At 37.7% G+C, this 25,158-nt stretch overlaps 1 protein-coding gene across 3 annotated transcripts in view; it reads left to right on the top strand.

Moving 5' to 3' along the window:
• Positions 1-25,158, top strand: part of ZNF638 (zinc finger protein 638) — a 92,962-nt gene that overhangs the window by 34,418 nt on the left and 33,386 nt on the right. For all 3 annotated transcript variants that reach the window (XM_066378010.1, XM_066378011.1, XM_066378009.1), the window contains exons 4-11: positions 615-653; positions 2,302-2,594; positions 4,117-4,376; positions 6,663-6,809; positions 8,682-8,804; positions 12,380-12,438; positions 12,651-12,703; positions 23,084-23,134. In XM_066378010.1, the coding sequence (XP_066234107.1) occupies positions 615-653; positions 2,302-2,594; positions 4,117-4,376; positions 6,663-6,809; positions 8,682-8,804; positions 12,380-12,438; positions 12,651-12,703; positions 23,084-23,134 (1,025 nt within the window). The remainder of the gene's footprint in view (positions 1-614; positions 654-2,301; positions 2,595-4,116; positions 4,377-6,662; positions 6,810-8,681; positions 8,805-12,379; positions 12,439-12,650; positions 12,704-23,083; positions 23,135-25,158) is intronic.

Here is a 25,158-nt window from a genome sequence, read left to right as displayed (position 1 = left end):
GTCTCGAACCCGGGTCCTCTGCATCCCAGTTCGAAGCTTTATCTACTGCGCCACCGCCTAGTCAGGCTCTCTTCTATACACTTTTAATGTGTACTTCTTGTTTTCCTTTTAAAAATTTTGAAGTCTTTAAAGTATGTAGAATCTGTTTCTTTTCCTTGAATTGCCTATTAGCCTAATACTTCATTTACTGAATTAGATGAGCAATTTTCAACTTTTTTCATCTCATGGTAGATATAAACTACTAAAATTATGCAGCACACCAAACAATGTATTATATTTTGGGCTGATCTGACAAAAAAATCGGTATAATTTCAATTCTTTCACAACAGACAGCAATTGTTGTGTTGGCCTTTGTCATTTTTTTGACATTCTAAGAGAAAAGAGATCCCTGCTCCTGACTAAAACAGTCAGGTATTGCATATTTTGAAAATTCTTACAGCATGCTGGTTGAAAATCACTGAATTAGACGTTTAGAATACCTTATATCCAAGAAAAGTTTTGTTTTTTAATAAATCACTATGTAAATATAGGTTTTGAACAAATATTTGCAGGGAAATATCAGTTGAGCGTTACAGTCTTATTTTAACAATTAATATTATTTATTCTCAAAATAGGTATCCTGATTGGAATCCTGAGATCCTCCCATCAAGAAGGTAATTATTTTAAAAAATAGTGATATTATTGAAACTCAATTTTTTTTATGTGAGTACTTTTTTTAAAAAAAGTTATTGTTTGAATTGAGTCTTGTTTTGATCATTTCTACTTTTAAACAGCAGTCAAATGGCAACAACCTTCATGAACATCGTTTTCTCTACTTTTTTCTTTTTTTCTTTTTTTTTTTTAGTTAGTGAGGCGGGCAGACAGGGACAGACAGACAGGAAGGGAGAGAGATGAGAAACATCAGTTTTTTGTTGTGACACCTTAGTTCAAATCAATTGCTTTCTCGGGGCTGCAGCTGAGCCAGTGACTTCTTGCTCAAGCCAGTGACCTTGGGCTTCAACCCAGTGACCTCTGGGCTCAAGCCAGTGATCATGAGGTCATGTCTATGATCCCATGCTCAAGACAGTGAGCTCAGGGTTTTGAACCTGTGTTCTCAGCATCTCAGGCCAATGCTCTATCCACTGTGTCACCGCCTGATCAGGCTGACTTTCTACTTTTTTAGTCTCTTCTAAAAATACTTAATGCTTTCATATTGGAAGAATCTTGGATTATTAATGCCTTAAAGGCTTGGAATGGTTTTATTAAGCTTTGTATCATCTGGGTGGGGGTTCCTTCTTCAGTATGTGTATATAAAAGTACAGCAGTCAAAGAAATATTTGTAGAAGGTATAATCTTTTAGGAAAAAGTGTTGAAAGGCATTTCTTAAATAAATTATTTCCAAATTTATTTATTATAACAGTACTTTCCAAACATATTTGCATATAATAGTGGTACAGGAAAAGCCCAAGAAGTTGGTGATGATATTTTTCTGTAAATTAGCAAAACAGATGTGGATTAAGGTTGGTTGAGGCCCCAGGTGCTAAAGAAAATATTGGGCCCCTTAAAAAAAGGAGAGATGCCTGACCAGGCGGTGGTGCAGTGGATAGAGCGTCGAACTGGGATGCGGAAGACCTAGGTTCGAGACCCTGAGGTCGCCAGCTTGAGTGCGGGCTCATCTGGTTTGAGCAAAGTCACCAGCTTGGACCCAAGGTCGCTGGCTCAAGCAAGGGGTTACTCGGTCTGCTGAAGGCCCGCGGTCAAGGCACATAAGACAAAGCAATCAATGAACAACTAAGATGTCGCAACGTGCAACGGAAAACTAATGATTGATGCTTCTCATCTCTCCGTTCCTGTCTGTCCCTGTCTATCCCACTCTCTGACTCTCAATCTGTCTCTGGGGGGGAAAAAAAAGGAGAGAGACAGGGAAAATAAAAATACATGTTAACTATATTTTTAAATAAATAAAAAATATTATGTACTATTAATGTTAAGATTGCACATATGAAACCAAACTTGGTGTCATTAGAAAAAGTGTAAAGTTGGGGTTTTGTGAGGCCCTTCAGAAGTCGGGGTCCAGGGTGTGTTCCCGGTGTGCTCGCCATTAAATCTGCCTCTGAGAGAGATCCTAGCAATTAGAGGGTTGATCATCATTCTGATTTTATTTGTCTCAAGGCTGAATTATATCATAACAATCAAATTTTTGTTTTTAATAAATACATAGTATCAGAGTTTGGTGTTGTTAATAGTCTGTTTTTAAGAAGGTACTTAATAGCTTAAATTTGCATTCACTTACTAAAACTTGTGTGTATTTGTATTTTATAGAAATGAAGGCAATAGAAAAGAAAATGAAACTCCAAGGAGACGTTCTCATTCCCTCAGTCCTAGACGTTCTAGGAGATCAAGCTCAAGTCACAGATTCCATCGATCTCGAAGCCCAACACATTACAATTATAGAACAAGAAGTCGAAGTCCAAGAATTTGCCATCGTTTCATTTCTAGATATAGGTCTAGGTCCCGTTCACCATATCGAATGAGAAATCCATTTAGAGATAGTCGAAAAAGCTATCATTCAGTTAGCCCTGAAAGGATATCGAGGAGATCAGTGAGATCATCAGGTACACTTATGATTGTCAATAAATCTACTTACTTTGTCTAAATTTTTAAAGGATTTTTGTTACGGTTTGAATTTTTATATTTACACATTTTAAATGAGTTTGAAATGGTGATTTATTTACTACTATCAAGATTTAACAAAAGTTGACGTTTGAGCTAGTTGCCTCAGTTCTTTTTAAACTTTTTATTTTAAAATTATTATAAAATCTGACTCATAATATCAACTTACTTTATTCTTTTTCCCTTTATTTACCATTAGAAGAAATGTGTGAATGTATATATCCACCCAACATCAATTCTAAAAACCAAGGATATACAAATATTTTAGTTTGCCTTAGTCATTGACATAGACTTTTCTTTTGTCAATTAATTTAAAGCTTTTCAAAATTGTTCATGTTTCAACCTGTGTGTTAATAATTGGTTTAGGGAACTTTCCAGAAATAGCTCTTATATATATTATCTATGTATTCTTAAAGATCTTTTCAGAGTCTGTGAGGTCTTCCCTTTTTCAACTAATTACATGTGTATGTGAAACTGGATTTTCTTTATGTATTTCAACCAGCGGAACATATCTAGCAGAATACATGCAGGAGCAGATATTAGAATTTAGGTGTCTTTTCTTAAGCCCAACATTGGGGGAAATTCTTAAGCCCAATATTTGGGGAATTGTACAGCGGTGATACTCATCTCAATTTTTTGTTTTGGTAATGCAAGTTTTTTGGTTTTTTTTGTACTTTTCTGAAGCTGGAAACGGGGAGAGACAGTCAGACAGACTCCCGCATGCGTCCGACCGGGATCCACCCGGCACGCCCACCAGGGGCGAGGCTCTGCCCACCAGGGGGCGATGCTCTGCTCCTCTGGGGCATCGCTCTGCCCCGACCAGAGCCACTGTAGCACCACTTGGGGCAGAGGCCAAGGAGCTATCCCCAGCACCTGGGCCATCTTTGCTCTAATGGAGCCTTGGCTGCGGGAGGGGAAGAGAGAGACGAAGGGGGGCGGGGGTGGAGAAGCAAATGGGCGCTTCTCCTATGTGCCCTGGCCGGGAATCGAACCCCAGTCCCCCGCACGCCAGGCCGACGCTCTACCGCTGAGCCAACCGGCCAGGGCGGTGATGCAAGTTTTTAAAAATAATACATTATATATGTTAACTTAGGAGTTTATTATTAAATTAATAAATGTTTAAAAATACTGTTTTAATTTCTTATATGGTAAATATTGATAAACACACACACAATTTTTTACTCCTCACATTTTAAGAGTGTAGAGGAATATGGAAACAAAAAATTTTGAGGGCCACTGGTATAAGAGAAGCTCACTGAATAAAGGAAGTTCATGTAAAAGCCTTTGAGTGAAGAATTAAAGAATAAGAATTTTTTTGGTGTGCGTATGTTCTCTGTTTGGCCTGACAGTGGTCTTTGTGATAAATATTTGGGCACTTGAGGGATTCCTTTTTATTATGTGGTGTGATAGTTCCTATCTTAAGTTCTTTTCAATTAAAGTGGTATTTTTTGTATCCTTTTTTAGATAGAAAAAGAGCATTAGAAGATGTAGCACAACGATCTGGGCAGGTGTCAGAATTCAGTAAACAAAAGCATTCTGAAGCAGTTGATAAAGGACAGTCAGTAGCACAGAAGCCTAAAACTGTCGGTGCATCAAAGCCATCAGTTAAACCTACAAGTTCAACAAAGAATGATTCTGCTCGTTATAAATCAAAGAATTTTGATGAGGGCACCGTATCAGAATGTAAACAGGTGTCTGATAAACCTGTTTCTCTCCAACGTAAGGTAAGTGACTCTTTAGTGCAAATGTACATATGTTTGTTTGCTGTTATGACAAAGAGAAAAAGAGTGTCTGAATTTTTTATTTTCATTTTGCCAAAAGTTTGAAATCATGACTTGTTAAATTCTGTTGTTATGGAATATTTTATTGGTTTTTCTTATGAATATAATAAAAACACAATAATTCAAAGTCCTATAGTTTACAAATCTTAGAGGTTTGGCAGTTGATTTGTCAAAAGTGAGAACATTTTGGTTTGTTGTTTTTGGTAGCCACATTAGTAGATCGTGAGTTTTGCTATCTGATTGGAAAAAGTGAATCAGCAGCATTTAATAGTTTTGGGGTTTTTTTTGTATTTTTCCAAAGCTGGAAACAGGGAGGCAGTCAGATAGACTCCCACATGCGCCCGACCGGGATCCACCTGGCACGCCCACCAGGGAGCGATGCTCTGCTCATCTGGGGCGTTGCTCTGCTACAACCAGAGCCATTCTAGTGCCTGAGGCAGAGGCCATGGAGCCATCCTCAGCGCCCGGGGCCAACTTTGCTCCAATGGAGCCTTGGCTGTGGGAGGGGAAGAGAGAGACAGAGATGAAGGAGAGGGGGAGGGGTAGAGAAGCAGATGGGCACTTCTCCTGTGTGAATCGAACCCGGGACTCTTGCATGCCAGGCCAATGCTCTACCACTGAGCCAACCGGCCAGGGCCGCATTTAATAGTTTTTGTTATCTTTGTTAGTCAGCTATAGTATAGGAAGGAGTCTCTACTGATAATTGATTACTTTCAACTTGTTTTATACTTTTTGCAGAATAGTTCAGAAGTCAAATTCTTTGTTGTCCAGTGTGGAATAGCTTATTTTATTGGTGCTGGTTTTTTTTGTGTTTTATGACTTTTAACCTGCTAGTTACAGTATTGAGGTATTATTTTATTGTTTTTGTCAATATTAGTAAATAATTTATAAAGCACCTTGCGATTATCATAGTAATTCCTAATAGGCAAGGTTATTAAATGTTTAGTTTGAGGTATTATTTTATTGTTTATGTCAATTATAATAAATAATATATAAAGCACCTTGAGATTATCATAGTAATTCCTGATAGGCAAGGTTATTAAATGTTTAGTTTGTTATACGATTAAAAAGTCTGTAAATATTTAGGTACACATTACTCTTGACATTGTCTGAGTACTTTTATCAACTACAGTTCTCTGATTCAAAGACCTTATATTTAGGAGGATATACTTAAAATGATCAACCTGAAATTACGTAAATTTTAAGAGCATGGGGAGTAAATGTTGCAAATTTTGAAAAAGCTGAATTCGTCTGTAACTATTTTTTCCTCTCTCTTTTTTTTTTTCATTTTGTTTTAAGATTTCTAGGTGGTGGCACTGGGAGTTAATAAGTTCTTGGGGTTTTTTTGTTTGTTTTTGAGTGAGTTTTACCATAGGTGGTAAATTTGATACTAGTTTATTCAAATTGTATGTATTATATATGAGCCTTGTAAAATATTATACCTTTTAAGATATTTTCAGTTATTAGAACACAGTGAACAAAGCCGTAATTCCAGCTTTATTAGTGATGAACTATGCAGATTAATATAGAAACATATTCATAGTTTTGGACCATTCCATAGTTCTTGTTTGTTATAAAATGCTTCTAAACAAAAGAGCATCTGTGATTGGTTACCTCTAAACTCATTACTGCTATTGGTTTTGAATGGTAAAATATGAGACCTATTTCTTAACTACTTTTAGCATTTAAAAAAATTTTTAATTGTACTAAAATATTTAATTTTTATTTATTTATTTATTTTTTACAGAGACAGAGTGAGTCAGAGAGAGGGATAGGCAGGAACAGACAGGAACGGAGAGAGATGAAGCATTAGTGTTTCGTTGTGCATTGCAACTCCTTAGTTGTTTATTGATTGCTTTCTCATATGTGCCTTGACCGTGGGCCTCCAGCAGACCGAGTAACCCCTTGCTGGAGCCAGCGACCTTGAGTTCAAGCTGATGGGCTTTTTGCTCAAATCAGATGAGCCCGCGCTCAAGCTGGCGACCTCGAGGTCTCGAACCTGGGTCTTCCTCATCCCAGTCCGACGCTGTATCCAGACCCTGGGTCTTCCACATCCCAGTCCGACGCTCTATCCACTGCGCCACTGCCTGGTCAGGCTGTACTAAAATATTTAGAAAAGACTGTTTAAAGGACTAAATTTAAAATGGTAGAAGAATTTATATTGATAATGATTATTAGTGTACTTTGTGTCTTTGTTTTATTATTAATTTTATTTCATCCCAAAAATAGCTTCGGAAGGACCAGCCTTTGTATTATGGTTCAGTTCTTCTTATATCTGAATTGCCAGAGGATGGCTATACTGAAGAAGATATTAGAAAAATATTTCAACCGTTTGGAAAAGTTAATGATGTCCTGATTGTTCCATATAGAAAGGAGGTGAGTCATTTAGTCTATTCTGAAGATACATACAAAGTTAAGGCTTTATAAAAACTGTTGTTAGAGCTTTTAGTTATTTTTACTACATACATTATTTCATAAATTGTTAATTGAGAGTCATGTAAATGTTTGGATTCAAATGAACAGTATCAAAATATTGTTTCATATCCTTTAGAATAGGGGTTGGCACACTTTTTTTGTAAAGGGCCAGATAGTAAAAGTTTAGGCTTTGCATTGCATAGGATTGTAGCTACTCAGTTCTGTTGTTGTAGTATAAAAGCAGCTACAGATAGTATATAAATGAATGAGCATGGCTGTATTCAAAAAAACTATTTATAGAAACAGGTGGCAGGCCTTGGTTTGCCAACCATTGCTTTAACACGCCAGTAAGATTATAGTAAAAACAAATGATTTTGTCCAGTAAACATTTTTTGCATGTGGGTTATATTCCTGTAACTCACATAATAAAGTTCACCAAAACTATGAACTGCTCCAGACTAAGCAGAAAATAAAGTTTGAGATAAGACAAGGGAACATAGTGGGCTGTGTTTTGTTATAAGAAACCTTAAAAATGTCATACAGCCAACTAAATGGGAGATGATATTTTCAGACAACAGCACAGATAAGGGCCTAATATCCAAAATATACAAAGAACTCATAAAACTCAACAACACACAAGCAAACAATCCAATAAAAAAATGGGAAGGGGACATGAACAGACACTTCTCCTAGAAAGAAGTACAAATGGCCAACAGATATATGAAAAGATGCTCATCTTCATTAGCTATTAGAGAAATGCAAATCAAAACTGCAATGAGATACCACCTCACACCTGTTAGGTTAGCTATTATCAACAAGACAGGTAATAACAAGTGTTGGAGAGGCTGTGGAGAAAAAGGAACCCTCATCCACTGTTGTTGGGAATGTAAAGTAGTACATCCACTATAGAAGAAAGTATGGTGGTTCCTCAAAGAATTAAAAATAGAACTACCATATGACCCAGCAATCCCTCTACTGGGTATATACCCCAAAACTCAAAAACACTGGTACGTAAAGACACATGCAGCCCCATTTTCATCGCAGCATTGTTCACAGTGGCCGAGACATGGAAACAGCCAAAAAGCCCTTCGATAGATGTGATTTGGATAAAGAAGATGTGGTACATATATACTATGGAATACTACTCAGCCATAAGAAATGATGGCGTAGGATCATTTACAACAACATGGATGCGTCTTGATAAGATTATACTGAGTGAAATAAGTAAATCAGAAAAAACTAAGAACTATATGATTCTATATATAGGTGTGACACAAAATTGAGACTCAGGGACATGGACAAAAATGTGGTGGTTACCAGGGGGAAAGAAAGGGCAGAGGAAGGGATGGTGGGAGGGGAGGGGCACAAAGGAAACCAGATAGAAGGTGACAGAAGACAATTTGACTTTGGATGATGGTTATACAACATAATCAAATGTGAAAATGTCCTGGAGATGTTTTCTCTGAATCTATGTACCCTAATTAATCAATGTCACCCAGTTAAAATTAATTGTCTAAATTAAAAAAAGTTATACTTAACAGGAGCTAGACCAGTTCTTTGAGCTGTGCCTTCCCATTTCTCTTTTTTCCATTAGCCTGCCATGAATCTCTATTTCCCTCTGATCTTGGTAGAGGTATAGAAATTCTATAAGGTTGAAAGTTCATTTCATGTGTGAAAACATCCTAAAGTTCAATTTACATTTTAGTAAAACAAAAAGAGGTCAAATCAGGACTTGAGGTAATTTCACAGTTTTATATTCCATAAAGTAGTATTAAGTTATGCAGAGAACTTTTAGCTAAGTTTTTTTAAAACTAATAATACGTTTTATTTTAGGCTTACTTGAAAATGGAATTTAAGGAGGCAGTTACTGCAGTCATGAAGTACATTGAAACAACACCTCTTTTGGTAAAAGGGAAAAATGTGAAAGTATGTGTTCCAGGAAAGAAAAAAACACAGGTAAACTGGTTTTAGACCTGTTTCATTATGAGTATTGATTAGTTTAGGGTTTCTTCCTCTTAAGTGTGGCTCATCCAGAAAAATGCATAAAACAAATGTTTACACTACAGATTGTATGTATATAAATTCAAATACCTGAAATGAACAACTTCTTTGTATGTACATATACAGTCATGTTTTGCCAAACGATGGGGGACACATTCTGAGAAGTGTGTCAGTAAGTGATTTGGTCATTGCACAGGAGCATCACCGTGTACACTTAAACAAACTTAGATAGTAGAGCCTACTACACACCTAGGCTACATAGGCCTGTTGTTCCTGGGCTACAGATCTATACAGTATGTTACTGTGCTAAATACTACAGGCAGTTATAACATAATGATAAATATTTGTGTATCTCAACATAGAAAAGATACAGTAAAAATACTGTGTAAAAGATGAAAACTGAAGCATTTGTGTAGGGCACTTACTATAAATGGAGCTTATAGGAATGGAAGTTGTTCAGGGTGAGTCAGTGAGAGGTGAGTAAACATTACAGTATAGGACATTACTGTATACTGTTGTAGACTTTACAAATACTGTCCACTCATGCTACACTACATCTATAAAGAATGTTTTTTTCTAAGTAATAAATTAACCTTAGCTTACTGTAACTTTTTTACTTTATAAACTTAAATTTTTCAACTTTTTAAGTCATTACATTATAATAACGTGTAGATGCCTCTGGAATAGCTCAGTGGGACCTGTCTGAGGCTCTTCTTGAGGTGGTGTCACTCTTTTCAGGAATATGTCCATGATGGTTTGCTTTTTTGTTTGTTTCTTTGTTTTCCTCACAGATTTGCTTCTAACAGATAATGCATCATGAACATTCCTCTTTGTTAATGAAAAACCTTTCTGTGTTGGGGCCCTTGTTTTCAAACTTTTTAGGAAGTTTGTCAATCTGCAAAAGCTTTTGCTAAACCATTCACTGAATTTTTTGGGAGGGGTTCTGATGGGACCACTATCATATATATTGTTTGTCATAGGTTATTATGTGGTTCATGATTATATAGCTTATATATAAATAATTCTATTGGATGACTTTTTGATGAGGTTGGTAAGGTAGCAGTATAAGTCCAATAAGTCTAATAATCATATACTTACTATCATGATTTCTAAAAAATGCATAGTGGAAAGTATCAGCATTGGAAATGAGAAAACATGCCATCTATCTTTCATAAGCATTGATGTTCTTCAACTAAATATGATTTGGATGGTGTTGAGTTAAAGGAGCCTTAGAAAGGTAACTTAAGATTCCTTGTTGTGATAGAGCATCAGGTTTAGGGACTGACTGAAGGGGGGACCCCCAACAGAACTCCGGTTATGGCTTCTTTAGGTTGGAAGTATAGAATAAAAAGTATTTTTTTTTAGGTTAGTCTGTTTAGAAAGTTAAAGATCCTAAAATAATGAAGAGGAAAAATATGACAGTGGATATATCTAGGAGATTCAAATTGTGTTTAACTGGAATTACCAAAAGAGGATACCACTAAGTGCTGGTGAAGATTTTAAATTTCACAATTATGGAGGGGCAACTTATGGTGGTCCAGCCAGAAGCAGTGTAACTATAAAAAGAAATAGTTTAGCCTTAGGTAGCAGAGCAACACATTTTCAAGGTTGAGTGGGAAAAAGATAGATTCATTGTAGTTCAATACATCTGTATCAAGTCAAAAACTAAATTGTGGGCTAGGACAGTGTTCTCAGACATGTATGGGCTCATGAAGTATTTCATCTCTTTATCTTTCACAAAATATTATAAAAACGAAGAACATTAAGAAATACAGAAAGTATGATATAAAATGATGGGTAATGAGCAGTGAAACCATTTAAACAGTAAAATTGAAATCATATAAAGTAAAAAGTTGCAAAAAATGTTACTTAAAATTACAAAAAATACTTTTTGTCTAAAATATATCATCAAAAATTGGTATGTAGTCATGGGGTAAGGACTAAATTTTTAATTTTATACAGAGGAAATTGATCCTTTTAAATCTTTTAAAATTGAAAATATCCACTAGTAGTAGAATAAAAAAGTAGGATGTGTATCTTCTAACTCATTGGGGTGAGGGAGGTGTTTGGGGTAAAATCCCACAGAGTAGAAAAGAAAATGACAAAGAACAAAGTGTAAAATAACATGGCGATTATTATGAAGTTTAGATAAATTTAACCTATATTTAGTGAGTGTTCACTAATATCCAAGTGTGAATTTAGGCACTGGAGATAGAAGTGAATAAAATAAAGCCCCTACTTTCACCTAGTTTAACTTAAAGGGGTAGGGAGAAAATGACCACAAAGAAATTAAAAATGTATACATATTATGTCTGTTAGCAGCAAGTACTGTGGAGAAAAATAACAGAAAAGGGAAATAGAAGTTCTCTTTTGGGGGAATGACATGCTGTGCAACTTTCATTATTGTAGTTACGGAAGAGTAGATACCTGAAGGAGGCAAGGGAGTAAGCCATTCCCTGGGTTGATAGCATTCCAGAAAGAATAGCTGGAAAAGACTTTTGAGATCCACATGTATGCACTTATTTGAGAAGGATAAAAGATGCTTGGGGTTGGAAGTAGAGAAGTATAAGAAGTATGGTGATTTGAGGCTAGAGGGTGGGTGGAACGTGTGGTGTCAATTTTATAGGCCATTGTAAGTGTTGGCTTTTTCTATGTGATGAAAGGTCTTGAGTGTAGTAATGGCAAGTTCTGTACTGAGAAAGAGTCAGGGAGGGTAAAAAGGTGAGAGTGTGTTAAGAGGTTATTGTAGTAATCAAACCAAAAGGTGGTGGTAGATTGGATCAGCGTGATAGGAGTTAGACATCTGAAATGTAACAGTGCTTTTTGAAATAATGTTTTTAAAAGATAGTGATGAGAAGATGTAGATGAGTGGTAAAAGGTAGGATGTAAAATTATGCCATACATGATCACAGATTGAAGAAAAAAAAAATTTTTTTTTCTGTATTTTTCTGAAGCCGGAAATGGGGAAAGACAGACAGACTCCCACATGCGCCCGACCGGGATCCACCCGGCACGCCCACCAGGGGGCGATGCTCTGCCCCTCCGGGGCATAGCTCTGTTGCGACCAGAGCCACTCTAGCGCATGGGGCAGAGGCTGAGGAGCCATCCCCAGCGCCCGGGCCATCTTTGCTCCAATGGAGCCTCGGCTGCGGGAGGGGAAGAGAGAGACAGAGAGGAAGGAGAGGGGGAGGGGTGGAGAAGCAGATGGGCGCTTCTCCTGTGTGCCCTGGCTGGGAATCGAACCCGGGACTTCTGCACGCCAGGCCAACGCTCTACCACTGAGCCAACCGGCCAGGGCAGGGTTTTCCTTTTATTTGGTGCAGATTTCACATTTCTATCGTCTTTTGATGCTTTCCTGTGACTGGTCAAAAGTGTACCATGACTTTACGGACACACTGTATATACTTTAGGGTAGAAAGAATTTAAATGGAGTTTTTGGTATTTTCTTATGCTTTTCTGTATTTTCTAAAGCTTTATATAACTGAGGAAGAAACTAAATTTTTCTCCTTCAAAATATTTTTTCTTCATAGAACAAAGAAGTGAAGAAAAAGACAGCAGATGCAAAGAAAACATCTGTATCTACTTTAAAGTAAGTGATTTCATATGTGAGAATGAATGTTCATATGAAATTAAATTTTTTGGTTTTTATAACCTTTATTTTTTTAATGTTTTATTACTCTGACTTCAGTTTAAATGGGACAGTGTTCAAATTCAATTATTTTAAATTTTTTTAGGTGTAAGCTTTGCATTTTTAGAAGTTTTAGAACTTAGAATTTGCTAAAGTTTTCTTCTTTTAAATAGAAAAGATACAGATGCTTCCAAAGCTGTTGAAACTGTGACTTCACCTTCAGCCAGTAAGTTGCTACTTTAATACTCCTCCAAATGATTATATTTTGTCAGTTTACTAGAAACTTCTTGTAAGATGATACTAGGAAAATGTTATTTATTGTGCTTTACTTGTAGAGACCCAAATTGGCCCCCTGCATTAAGCTATTTATTATTATGTAGTTATGTAGTATGTAAGTATGTATTACTATCATACCTATCATAGTTCTAAAGTTAATAGCTGTTTACATTAGTTTTGCAATTACCTCCCTTAATCCCTCTCCCAGTGTGCCCACAAGACAAAACATAATGTATGTAAAAATTGCTCGTCTGGTCCCCTTTGTTTTTGAAAGAGCAAAAATAAACAAAAAAGACTAATTAGAAATAGATATTATTACACTCGTGTTAAAAGTTGTTTCTTTACACACAGGAAGGCACTTAAGGCAGGGGTGTCAAACTCGCGGCCGCATGTGGCCCGCCGAACAATGTTGTACTGATTTTTTTTTGTTTTCAACTGCAGTGAGAAAAGTGTTGTGTAACAGTTGCCTTTTGTAGACCTAGTGCGGCCCGCCGAATGGCTGTGATCTTGCTCTGCGGCCCACATGCTGAGTTGAGTTTGAGACCCCTGACTTAAGGCCTCTGTTTTGAATCTAGCTAAATGAATTGTTCATATAATTTTAGTAAGCTGTATTAAATGTAAATAAAATTTACATTTTTTAGAATTCCATTTAGAATTGGAAAGATAGAGACAAATGAGTTATTGCCAAAATCTACACTCTTTGTCTAGTAATAATAAGCAGCTTGGTAGTGAAGGACATGACAGAAAAGCTAAAATGAATTAGGCACAAAATATATTCAGAAAGTTAAATTGTGCTTATATGTTCTGTTTTGGAAAGGGGTGGTGTATAGTGTGTTCTGGATTTCTATTCAAAATAGATTGAATTTTTAGCACTAAAACTACGGTAATATTCAGGAGACTAGAAAATTGGATTTTATAGAATATCATATTTTTCCATAATGTTTAGTTGGAGAGTATACTGAAGTTGTTGGAAATTAGTGACTGTGACTATGGATGGCTTCTAGAGGGCAGTAATTTTTGACTAAAGTTTTAAAATGTGATATGTAAACAGATAGTATGTAGAGGCAAGATACTCCAGTTAGGGAGATGTTATAACAAAGGTAACAGAATTGAGGAATCAATTGATAGAAGGCCTTGAAGATTCATGTTAGGAAGTTTTAAAATTTGATCTCATTAATATTGTAAGTTTCTATTTATATGGTGTTCTTGAAAGGATAAAATTATAGAGGTAGAGAACAGATTAGAGGTTGTCAAGAATCCCCATTAAGATTGGAAATAAAACAAGGAACACTCATTGCTTCTGTGAGTTTACTTAAATATTATTTTACATATAATAGATACTAGCTAGTGCACTATAAGTCAAGAGCATAAAACTTGGAAAATATGGCCTGACCAGGCAGAGGTGCAGTGGATAGAGCGTGGGACTGGGATGTAGAGAACCCAGGTTCTAAACCCTGAGGTAGCTGGCTTGAGCATGGGGTCGCTGACTTGAGCATTGGGAATCATAGACATGACCCCATGGTCACTGGCTTGAGCCTAAAGATCACTAACTTGAGCAGGGGGTCATTCTCTCTCCTGCACTCCACCCCCCCCGCCCCCGTCAAGGCACATATGAGAAAGCAATCATTGAACAGCTAAAGTGCTGCAATGAAGATTTGATGCTTCTCATCCCTCTCCCTCCCTGTCTGCCCCTCTCTCTGTCTCTGTCACACAAAAATTTTTTGGAAAGTATGATACAAATATGTATGTATATTGGGAAACTCAAGTATATATGGAAAATCCAAGAGAATATTGAAATGCTGTTAAATATAATTAGCCATTTTACTTAAATCTCTAAATTAATATGTCTCAATTACTTTATTATAAAAAAACAATAATCACACAGTCTTCCCTTGCCATATTGCGGTTCACTCTTTGTGGTCTCACTGTATCACAGATTTTTAAATTGTATATATCTAATTTTGTGTCACGGATTTTGCAGTATATATGTATTTTTATTTATTATTTTAATTATTTTTGTGGTAAAATAGCAAAATAAGTGTGGGAAAGGTTAATAACAGCATAGGAAAGGTTTATAAGAGTGTAGGGAGGGTTTATAAAGCCTTAAAATATATATAAGTAATAAAATAAATATACGGTTGCTGCTTCACAGATTTTCACCTGTGGGGGGGGGTTCTGGAATCTAACACCTGTGGTAGATGAGGGACCACTGTATATAATTTAATAAAGCATTCCATATACAATAATTAAAAAGGTAAAAGTTATGAAAAGAAGACTCTTAAGAGGAATAACATAAAATGAAAAACTAAATGAGAAAAACAGCTCGTTTTTTGGATAGAAAGCCTCATTAGAATCTGTTTGTTTTTTTTTCAGTGTATTAAAATGTTAATATTATGACCCTAGTAAAATACCAGTAGGATTTTAAAAGACATGTAAGCAAATTATAAGCTGATATTTTTTTAATAAATTTTTATTAATTTTAATGGGGTGACATCAATAAATCAGGGTACATATATTCAAATAAAACATGTCCAGGTTATCTTGTCATTCAGTTCTGCTGCATACCCATCACCCAAAGTCAGATTGTCCTCCGTAACCTTCTATATAGTTTTCTTTGTGCCCCTCCCCCTCCCCTTCCCCTCTCCCTACTTCCCTCCCCGCACCCCCCATAACCACCACACTCTTGTCCATGTCTCTTAGTCTTATTTTTATGTCCCACCAATGTATGGAATCCTGCAGTTCTTGTTTTTTTCTGATTTACTTATTTCACTCCGTATAATGTTATCAAGATCCCACCATTTTGTTGTAAGTGATCCGATGTCATCATTTCTTATGGCCGAATAGTATGCCATGGTGTATATGTGCCACATCTTCTTTTTTTTTTTTTTCTGAAGCTGGAAACGGGGGAGAGACAGTCAGACAGACTCCCACATGCGCCCGACTGGGATCCACCCGGCACGCCCACCAGGGGCGAAGCTCTGCCCTCCAGGGGGCGATGCTCTGCCCCTCCGGGGCGCCGCCCTGCCCTGACCAGAGCCACTCTAGCGCCTGGGGCAGAGGCCAAGGAGCCATCCCCAGCACCCGGGCCATCCTCGCTCCAGTGGAGCCTTGGCTGCAGGAGGGGAAGAGAGAGACAGAGAGGAAGGAGGGGGTGAGGGGTGGAGAAGCAAATGGGCGCTTCTCCTATGTGCCCTGGCCGGGAATCGAACCCGGGTCCCCCGCACGCCAGGCCGACGCTCTACCGCTGAGCCAACTGGCCAGGGCGTGCCACATCTTCTTTATCCAGTCTTCTATTTTTTTTTTTTTTACACTGATTAAAGCCTTTAAACAAACTCTTGGCCAATACAACAAAAATCCATAACAGAGTAGTGTCCTTAACATGTTCACCAACTCCAAGTTGGCCCCAACACCATGCCAAATCCCTGAAAAATGCAACCCAACTCCAGTTCAGTCTGTTAGGAGCTGTCACAAGGAGCAGGAGTCCAGGAAAATCCACATCCAAGAAAAGTTCACATGGCACTGGAATTGTCACAATTCTATACTTTGTAGCTCACGTCCAAGTCCCAATGACCGCTGCTTCTAGCTGGTAATGATTCAGGTAGAGTGGAAAAGCCATCTGCAGCATGTGTGGAGATGGAGCTTCTGTTCTCCTCTGCCTGGAGAGATGAGACCAGGTTGCATTTCCCTGGAGCTCTGCGACTGTGGCTTGGTAAAGAGAACCTTGGGATACGCTAAGCTGGGTGGCAAAGGTAGATTCATAATAGAAGTTGGCAAAAGGGGGAAAGAGAGCTCTAAATTAGAGAGGGGGGGGAGGAACAGGAAGCATCAACTCCCATATGTGCCTTGACCAGGCAAGCCCAGGATTTTGAACTGGCAACCTCAGCGTTTCCAGGTTGACGCTTTATGCACTGCGCCACCACAGGTCAGAGAGAGCTCTAAATTAGGAGTAGGTCCCAGCCTGAAATATGAGTGGGGCATTGAGGTAGGAGGAATAAAGGAAACACTGTATATTAAACAAAGCAGCAGAAAATAGGACTATCAACACCCACAACAGAGATCTTCAAGGGAAGAATAAAAAACCTGACTATTCAGGCAAGACATAGTTAAGTGGCTCTTGTGCAAATGAGATCAGTTTACCTGCTTCTTGGAAGAAATACCCTAGGCTCGTCCACAGTGTCGTAGATGGGGCCAACGGCCCTGGGCACCTTCAGCCTTCAGTGGCAAACTCCAGCTTTCTGGGCAAGGTTAGGTCATAGGTGGCTGGAGCAGGGCTGGAAGAGACTGAACCCTCCCTTAGAGGAGCGAGGGGGAAGCCTACCTTCCAGTGTCCCTGTTTCCTCACAGCAGAGGCATGTAAGTCTGGCAGGCTTTAGCTCAATGACCTTCCTTTCCACTATTGAAGCAGGACCCAGATGGCATCCTATGAGACCCCTTTGGGGCGTTGGAGCCTTTAAGGTCGTATCCTAAAAGCTGGTAGTTCCCCCGATCTCTATTGGGCTTTTTTTGCCTCTAGGTATCTTAAAAGCCATGCTCAGAAGATCTTGCTGAGGGGTTTGAGGATCCCCATCCGCCTATATATATCTTTTCCATATGTCTGGAGCTATTTGGAAAAAGACAAAACAGTGTTATTAGCTGGATCAAATAAAGAAGGTAGTAGTTTGCAGGAGAAAAAGATTTGGCATCTCCTGTTCATCAGCATTCAAAAGAAATTTAAACTTTTTAAAGTGAAAAGCATTATGTGGTAGACCCGTAGGAGTTCCAGGATATGACTCCCCGCTTTTAAATTTTTTTAAATTGACCTTAAAATATTTGTTGGGTACACTTTAATAATACCTGACTTTAAAGATTGTAAGAAATACACATAATTCGAAAGGTTTGACAAAATACAGTAAATGCTTTTGCTCCATATGCAGGAGCATTGTCAGTTTAACCAGCTTAGGAAATCCAATAATAGAACAATGCATACAGACAATGAGCTATAACATGCTTAGCAGCCTCTCCTGTTCTGACAGAGGTTACTATAAATCCAGAATATGTAGCCACTGTAATGTGGACATAGGACTGTTTGCCAAATGAAGGTATATGAGTAACATCCATTTGCCAAAGTTGTCATAGATGGTCTTTATCATGTTGATGTATGTTCCTTGTATTCCTACTTTGCTGAGAATTTTGATCATAATTGGGTGCTGGATTTTGTCAAATGCTTTCTCTGTATCGAAATTATCATGTGGTTTTTCTCCTTCCTTTTGTTTATGTGATGAATCACATTGATTGATTTGTGAATATTGTACCAGCCTTGCCTCCCAAGAATAAATCCCGCTTGATCATGGTGTATAATTTTTTTCATATATTGCTGGATCCGGTTTGCTAATATTTTGTTGAGGATTTTTGCATCTAAATTCATCAGGGATATTGGCCTATAATTTTCTTTTTTTGTGTTGTCTTTGCCTGGTTTTGGAATCAGAATTATGCTCGCCTCATAAGAGGAGCTTGGAAATCTTCCTTCCTCTTGAATTTTTGAAATAGCTTGAGAAGGATAGGAGTTAATTCTTTGAATATTTGGTAGAATTCACTTGTGAAGCCATCAGGCCCAGGACTTTTCTTTTTTGTGAGTTTTTTGATAACTGTTTCAATCTCATTTGTTATAATTGGTCTGTTTAGGTTTTCTAATTCTTCCAGATTAATTTTTGGAAGATTATATGTTTCAAGGAATTTGTCCATTTCATCTAGGTTGTCTAGTTTTTTGGTGTGCAGTTCTTCATAATATTTTCCTTCAATATTTTTTATTTCTGTTATGTCAGTTGTTATTTCTTTACTCTCGTTTCTAATTTTATTTATTTGAGTCCTCTCTCTTTTTTTCTTGGTGAATCTGGTTAAAGGTTCATCGATCTTGTTTACCTTTTCAAAGAACCAGCTCCTGGTTTCATTGATACTCTGTATTGTTTCTTTAGCCTCTTTGTCATTTATTTCTGCTCTGATCTTTATTATTCCCTTCCTTCTACTAGCTCTGGGCTTTACTTGCTGTTCTCTTTCTAGTTCTTTTAGATGTAGGGTCAAGTTGTTTATTTAAGCTTTTTTTAGCTTCTTGAGGTATGCCTGTAATGCTATGAACTTCCCTTTCAGGACTGCTTTTGCTGTGTCCCATAAATTTTGAGTTGATGTATGTTCATTATCTTTCGTTTCTAGGAATTTTAATTTTTTCTTTGATCTCAAAATACTTGATCTCAAAAATACTTCTTTGAGTATGTTTCAGTTTTTCAGTTGTTGTTGATTTCTAGTTTAATGCCATTGTGATCAGAGAAAGTGCTCGATATGATTTCAATCTTCTTAAATTTGTTGAGACTGCTTTTGTGCCCTAACATATGGTCTATTCTAGAGAATGTACCATGAGCGCTTGAAAAGAATGTATATCCTGCTGTTTTAGGGTGAAAGGTTCTGAAGATATCTATTAAATCGAGTTTATCTAATATGTCTTTTAAGTCTGCTGTTTCTTTGTTAATTTTCTTTCTTGAGAATCTATCTAATGTGTTAATGGGGTATTGAAATCCCCTACTATTATAGTATTGCTGTTAACCTCACCCTTTAAATCCATCAAAGTCTGCTTTATATATTTAGGTGCTCCTATATTAGGTGTGCAGATATTTATAATGGGTATATCTTCCTTTTGTATTGCTCCCTTTATCATTATGTAGTGACCTTCTTTATCTCTAACTAGAGTCTTTGTTTTAAAGTCCATTTTGTCTGATATAAGTATTGCTACCCCAGCTTTTTTTTCATTTCCATTTGCATGAATTATTTTTTCATCCTTTTATCTTCAGTCTATGTGCATCTTTTGATTTAAGGTGTGTCTCTTGTAGACAGCATATGTACGGGTCCTGTTTTCTTATCCACGCAGCTACCCGATGTCTTTTGATTGGATCATTTAATCCATTTACATTTAAGGTTATTATTGACATGTAATTGTTTATTGCCATTTTATTTTTTAAAACTGTATTTCTCTTTTGCTATATTTTTTTTCTCTTTTGATCTGTTTACAACAGTTCCCTTAGTATTTCTTTCAGCCTTCGTTTGGTTGTAGTGAATTCCTTGAGTTTTTTTTTTGTCTGGAAAGCTTTTTATTTCTCCTTCAATTTTAAATGATAGCCTTGCTGGATAAAGTAGTCTTGGTTGTGGGCTCTTGTTCTGCATTACTTTGAATATTTCTTGCCATTCCCTTCTGGCCTCAAGTATTTCTGTTGAGAAGTCAGAAGTCATCCTTATTGGGGCTCCTTTTTCGGTGATAGTCTTTTTTTCTCTAGCATCTTTTAATATTTTCTGTTTATCACTTAGCTTTGGTATTTTAATTATGATGTGTCTTGGTGTTGATTTCTTTGGGTTTCTCCTTAATCGAGTTGTCTGTGCTTTCTGAACATGTGAGATGTTTTCCTGTCTTAATTGAGGGAAGTTTTCAGCTATGATATGCTTGAACAAAGTCTCTATCTCTTGTTCTTTCTCTTCTTCTTCAGGAACCCCTTATGATGCGGATGTTATTTCTCTTCATGTTGTCACAGAGCTCTCTTAGAGTTTCCTCAGACTTTTTGAGTCTTTTCTTTTTTCTGCTCTGCTTCTGTCCCTTTATTTATCATGTCCTCTAACTTGCTGATTCGATTCTCCGCTTCATCCATCCTGCTTTTAATTCCTTCCATTGTGTTCTTTATTTCAGATATTGTATTTGTCATTTCTGACTGATTCTTTTTTATTATTTTAATGTCCTTTTTTATATTTGCTATCTTTTTATTTAGGTGTTCGTAATGACCATCTATTGTTGTTCTAATATCTTTGAGCATCCTAACAATCGTTATTTTAAACTGTGCATCTGGTAATTTGGTTATATCTGATTCATTTAGGTCCTTTTCTGGGGATTTCTCTTGGTTCGTTTGTGTTGCGTTTCTCTGCCTTCGCATTTTCTCTTTGTAAAGGAAGGTTTTGGCCACTGGAGTCCACTGGGTATGGCCTCTGTTCCCTAGGAATGGTCTGTCTGCAGGCCCGCCACCCCCTCTGCTGTTGCTGCCTAGGGCGTTTAGGCATTGGCATTGCCGGTGCCTGCCCCTCGGGGCTGTTTCTGTGGTTTCCACTCTCCTTCATGGGAGTGGCTGTGATCATGTGCTCGGGTGCACAAGCCTTGGTGGCCTTGGCCTTTGCCCTGCCCCCGTGGGTGGCGTTATGCTTGGCCCTGAGGGCAGTGGCCAGCACCTTTGCTCAGCTGCTGGTCTCTACCTGTTTCCGGGCTTTTGCCCCGCCCTTGCAGGAGTAGCTCGCTCGTGGAACAGCTGCTAGCCTTGGCTCTACTGGCCAGGCAGGATTTCGTGCCCATGCTCAGCTCAGTAGCGGAACTCCGCCTGTTCTGGTCTTTTGGCTCCACTCCCGCGGGAGGAGCCAGCTCTTAAGTCAGGCCACAATCCTCGGTTTCTCGGGCAGGGCAAGGCTGTGCTCCTGCGCCCTTGCTCAAGGGCTGGTCTCCACCTATTCCGGGGTTCCCGCCCTTCTCCTGCAGGCTGGATTACAGGCTGCTGGCAGCTGGGCTTGACCGCTTTTGCACGCCTACTCCTCCCCAGACGGGCAAGACTGAGCTGACACGTGAGCCCAGTGGCGGTCAGCAGGCTTCCGCCCCTGCCCTCTATGAGCGCTCAGCTGTGTAGGGTGCGGGCGCTGCAGCTCAGACCCTAACACTCACTACTGTGGACCCGAAAACTCCCTCTTTCTAAAAGACTCTACTCTGAGTGCCATGGGAGAGTTTGTTTGGCTGGTATCCTGCTTCCCTTTTCTGGTATTGCTGTTTCAGGGTAAATATTCACTTCAGATTTTGGGAGTGACTCGACCCAGGGGTTAGGGTGGCTGTCTCCCAAAATGTTTCTCCCTGTGCCTCCTAGATTACACTCTTTTCCTGCTACTCCAGTCCTCTCCTCTCTCCCTGTCCCCCAGAGCCCCGGGTGAGTGGTTGTGACAGAGGTGTTTTGCACTGTCCATTTAAGAAGAATCCTGGGTCTGAGAAATCAGACTCTTTCTCACAAACAGTATCCTGACTTGTTTACAGCTAAATACTGTCCATACGCCTTTTCTAGGCTCTTGGGCTGCAGGCTGGGGCTTTGTTCCTGGGACTCAGAACCCTCCCCTCTCTGCTAAACTCACTTCTTGCCTTGCGAGTCTCTCCCGGCTGCCGTTCACTCCGGAGAGCTGGGCAGCCTTCTCTGCGTTTCTGCTTTTCCTACCAGTCTCAGTGTGGCTTCTTCAGTGTTCTTTGATTGAAGAGTCCTCTTAGTTTAGTCCAAAGTTGGTTTTTTCAGATGATAGTTCTTAAAATTATTTTGTAATCCACTTTGTTTCTGGGAGGTGGATGTTTGTACGTCCGCCTACTCTAGCGCCATCTTGTATTCTCTAAGCTGATATTTTTTACACATTAAAAATGTAGAAAATTCTGCAAAGGAAGAATAATTAGGGTGGATTAGCACTAACATACTAAAATACTATAGTATAAAGTTAAAGATTCAAAGCAGTTTTATATAGTTGGATCGATAAACAGATAATTTGTAGTACAGAAGAAATGGTCCCCAAAACATGAAATATCAGTAAATCATTATGATAAATTAGTGGGGATAGATCAGTTATTCATTAAATTCATTATCTACTTTGTAAAATTATCGAATTTATAATGTCAAAATAAATTACAGGTGGGTCAGAGATACAATGTTATACATAAGATGCTAAAGTATTGAAAAAACAGATTTTTTTATGTTTTAAATTTTAGAGTGAAGAAGTCCTTTATCAGAAAGTCATTAAGTATATTTTAATAAGTATTTGTATAACTTTTTTAAACTGTCACCTGTATAATATGAACTAATTTTTCTAATCTGTAGGGAGCTCTTATAAATAACAAGAAAAACTTCAACACCCCAAAAGATAAATTGGCAAATAGAAGCAAATCAGAGATGAATGAATTACACATATGAAAATCGATAATTTACTTACAATTAAAGCAACAGAAATGATCATACCAGTTTTTATCTCAGAGATTACTGGAGAGATTACTATCTTCTTTTACATACTATGTTTGTGTGGATGGGTACTATTGTTAAGAATATTAATTGGTACAACCTTTCTGGAGGACAGTTTAATATTAATTGTTTAAATTTATGCCTTTGTGTCAGCAGTCCATATCTAAGAATTTACCTATAGTTACAGTTTTCTGTGTATACAAAGATGAGTATAGCGATGTTCCTTGCGTTTGCTCTTTTCTCAATCTAAATGATGTTATTGGTAATGTGTTATTGATATATTTTTAATATTCTTTTAGCCAAAATTCGGCAAGCCAAGACATCTGCAGCCAAAGTGAATAAATCTTCAGGTATGTTTTTTATTAGGATTCTAGACATTGGTTAAAAACTTTAAATTATTTAAGTATATATAGCAGTAGTATTGGATTTCATGTGACATACTAGGTGCTGAGTGTATACTAATCTTTGCAATTTATGGTCATCTAGAAATTTTGACGGAGATTTAGTAGATAATGCTTTTTCTATGCAGTAATTATCAAAATAACTTAAAACTTTCTCATGATAGATATCAAAGAGATTTCCCTCTTTCTCTTTAATTGGGAACTTCTCTCTGTTTACTTTATTTTAGTAAAATAATCCAGATAAATTTTCTGCAAATTATGTTGTCTTTGCAGTTTTTATGGGCAATTGTGGGTTTTAAAGTAATTGTTAATATTTTTCTCTTTCTCCTAGCATTAGCTTTCTTTTTTTTCTTTCATTTTTACTAAATGTCAGTTAAGTGGATAGAGATCAATTTTTCTCTAATGGTAGGAAGGAAAGGAAGCAGCTTTGAATTGGCACATATCATTGTTAGTGGCAGAGCCAGACTGTTCATATAGTAGTTTATTAGAAGCAGTAATCTGGGAGACCAGAGATGGGTAAGGAAACTTGTTTTGAAGATGTATTTATTTAGCAAACACCTTGATATTACTTTGATAGTATGTTTATGTGAGTCAGTGATGGAGATTTGGGTGAATGGGTGGTAAAGCCACTAGCCCCCCTTTCAAATGTTGGAAACTTAATTTTAGAGATTTTTTCCCTTATGTTCTGATCTCTTTAGAAGTATTAAGTGAATTGACTTGTTCACTCATTAACTGAACATAGAGGTAGGTGAAAGAAATAATTTAAGGGCTCATTAGGGTTCAGGTTACTGCAGTGTGACAAACTTTTAATGACTGGTTGACAATTTATAAGGATTGGTATTTCTCTTTTTGAGGAAAGATAAGGTCTGTCTTTGGATGTAAAGGATGTATTTGTGAACTATTTCAATTGATTTTTGTGGATGTCAATAATTCCTTTTTTTATATAACTTTTCTAAGCATGGTCATATTTTCACAGTGCCTTGATAGATTGTTATGGCAATTGCCACCCTTGTTATAAACAGGGAAACGTGCACTGAAATCAGTTAATGACCTATGTCTTCACAACTTAACTTGGCATTCAACTTGAACCTGACTTCTGATTTGGCTTTTTTCTCATACTACCTTGTTAGTTGTTTTAAATCCTAATCTTCAGAGCTAAACCTCCTGTTCTCTGATTGGAAAGGATTTTGGCTCTGTGGTGATCTTATCAGTGATACTTGGACGATCACAGTCTTTATAAACAACATCATTTTGGCAAATAAGCAACAGTAATAGGATGCATATGTAAAAATAAAGGTCAGAGTAGTGTAATTAGTCTTGTTCAGATAGGGCCCACTAGGAATGAATCAAAGTATTTTATTTTTGTTTATTTATTTATTTATTTATTTATTTATTTACAGGGACAGAGAGAGGTATAGGTAGGGACAAACAGTAACGAAGAGAGATATGAGAAGCATCAATCATCAGTTTCTCGTTGCGACACCTTAGTTTTTCATTGATTGCTTTCTCATATGGGACTGGACCGTGGGCCCTTAGCAAACCTAGTAACCCCTTGCTCAAGCCAGCGACCTTGGGTCCAAATGGTGAGCTTTTTCTTTTTTTTTTTGCTCAAACCAGATGAGCCTGCGCTCAAGCTGGCGACCTCCGGGTCTCAAACCTGGGTCTTCCGCATCCCAGTCCGAAGCTCTATCCACTGTGCCACCGCCTGGTCAGGCCAAAGTATTTTATTTTTAAGAGAGAGGAAAGGAAGGAGGGTGAGAAGGAGTGAAAGAAAGGAAAGGGGGCATCAGCTTGTTCCACGTAGTTGTGCGCCCACTGATTGCTTCTAATACTTGCCCTGATAGGAGATCGAGCTGAGATGATGCTTTGTCAACTGCACCACCACCAGGGTGAATCAAAGTAATCTTTATGTGTCCTGACCATGATGTAGGCATTCTTAAATTATTTTCACTTAAGCGGGAACCATAGAAGCA

This window comes from Saccopteryx leptura, chromosome 3 (genome assembly GCF_036850995.1).
Source record: "Saccopteryx leptura isolate mSacLep1 chromosome 3, mSacLep1_pri_phased_curated, whole genome shotgun sequence".
NCBI classification, from domain to species: Eukaryota; Metazoa; Chordata; class Mammalia; order Chiroptera; family Emballonuridae; genus Saccopteryx; species Saccopteryx leptura.
Note: the sequence above shows the minus strand (reverse complement) of the source record. Positions and strands in the feature narration are given on the sequence as shown.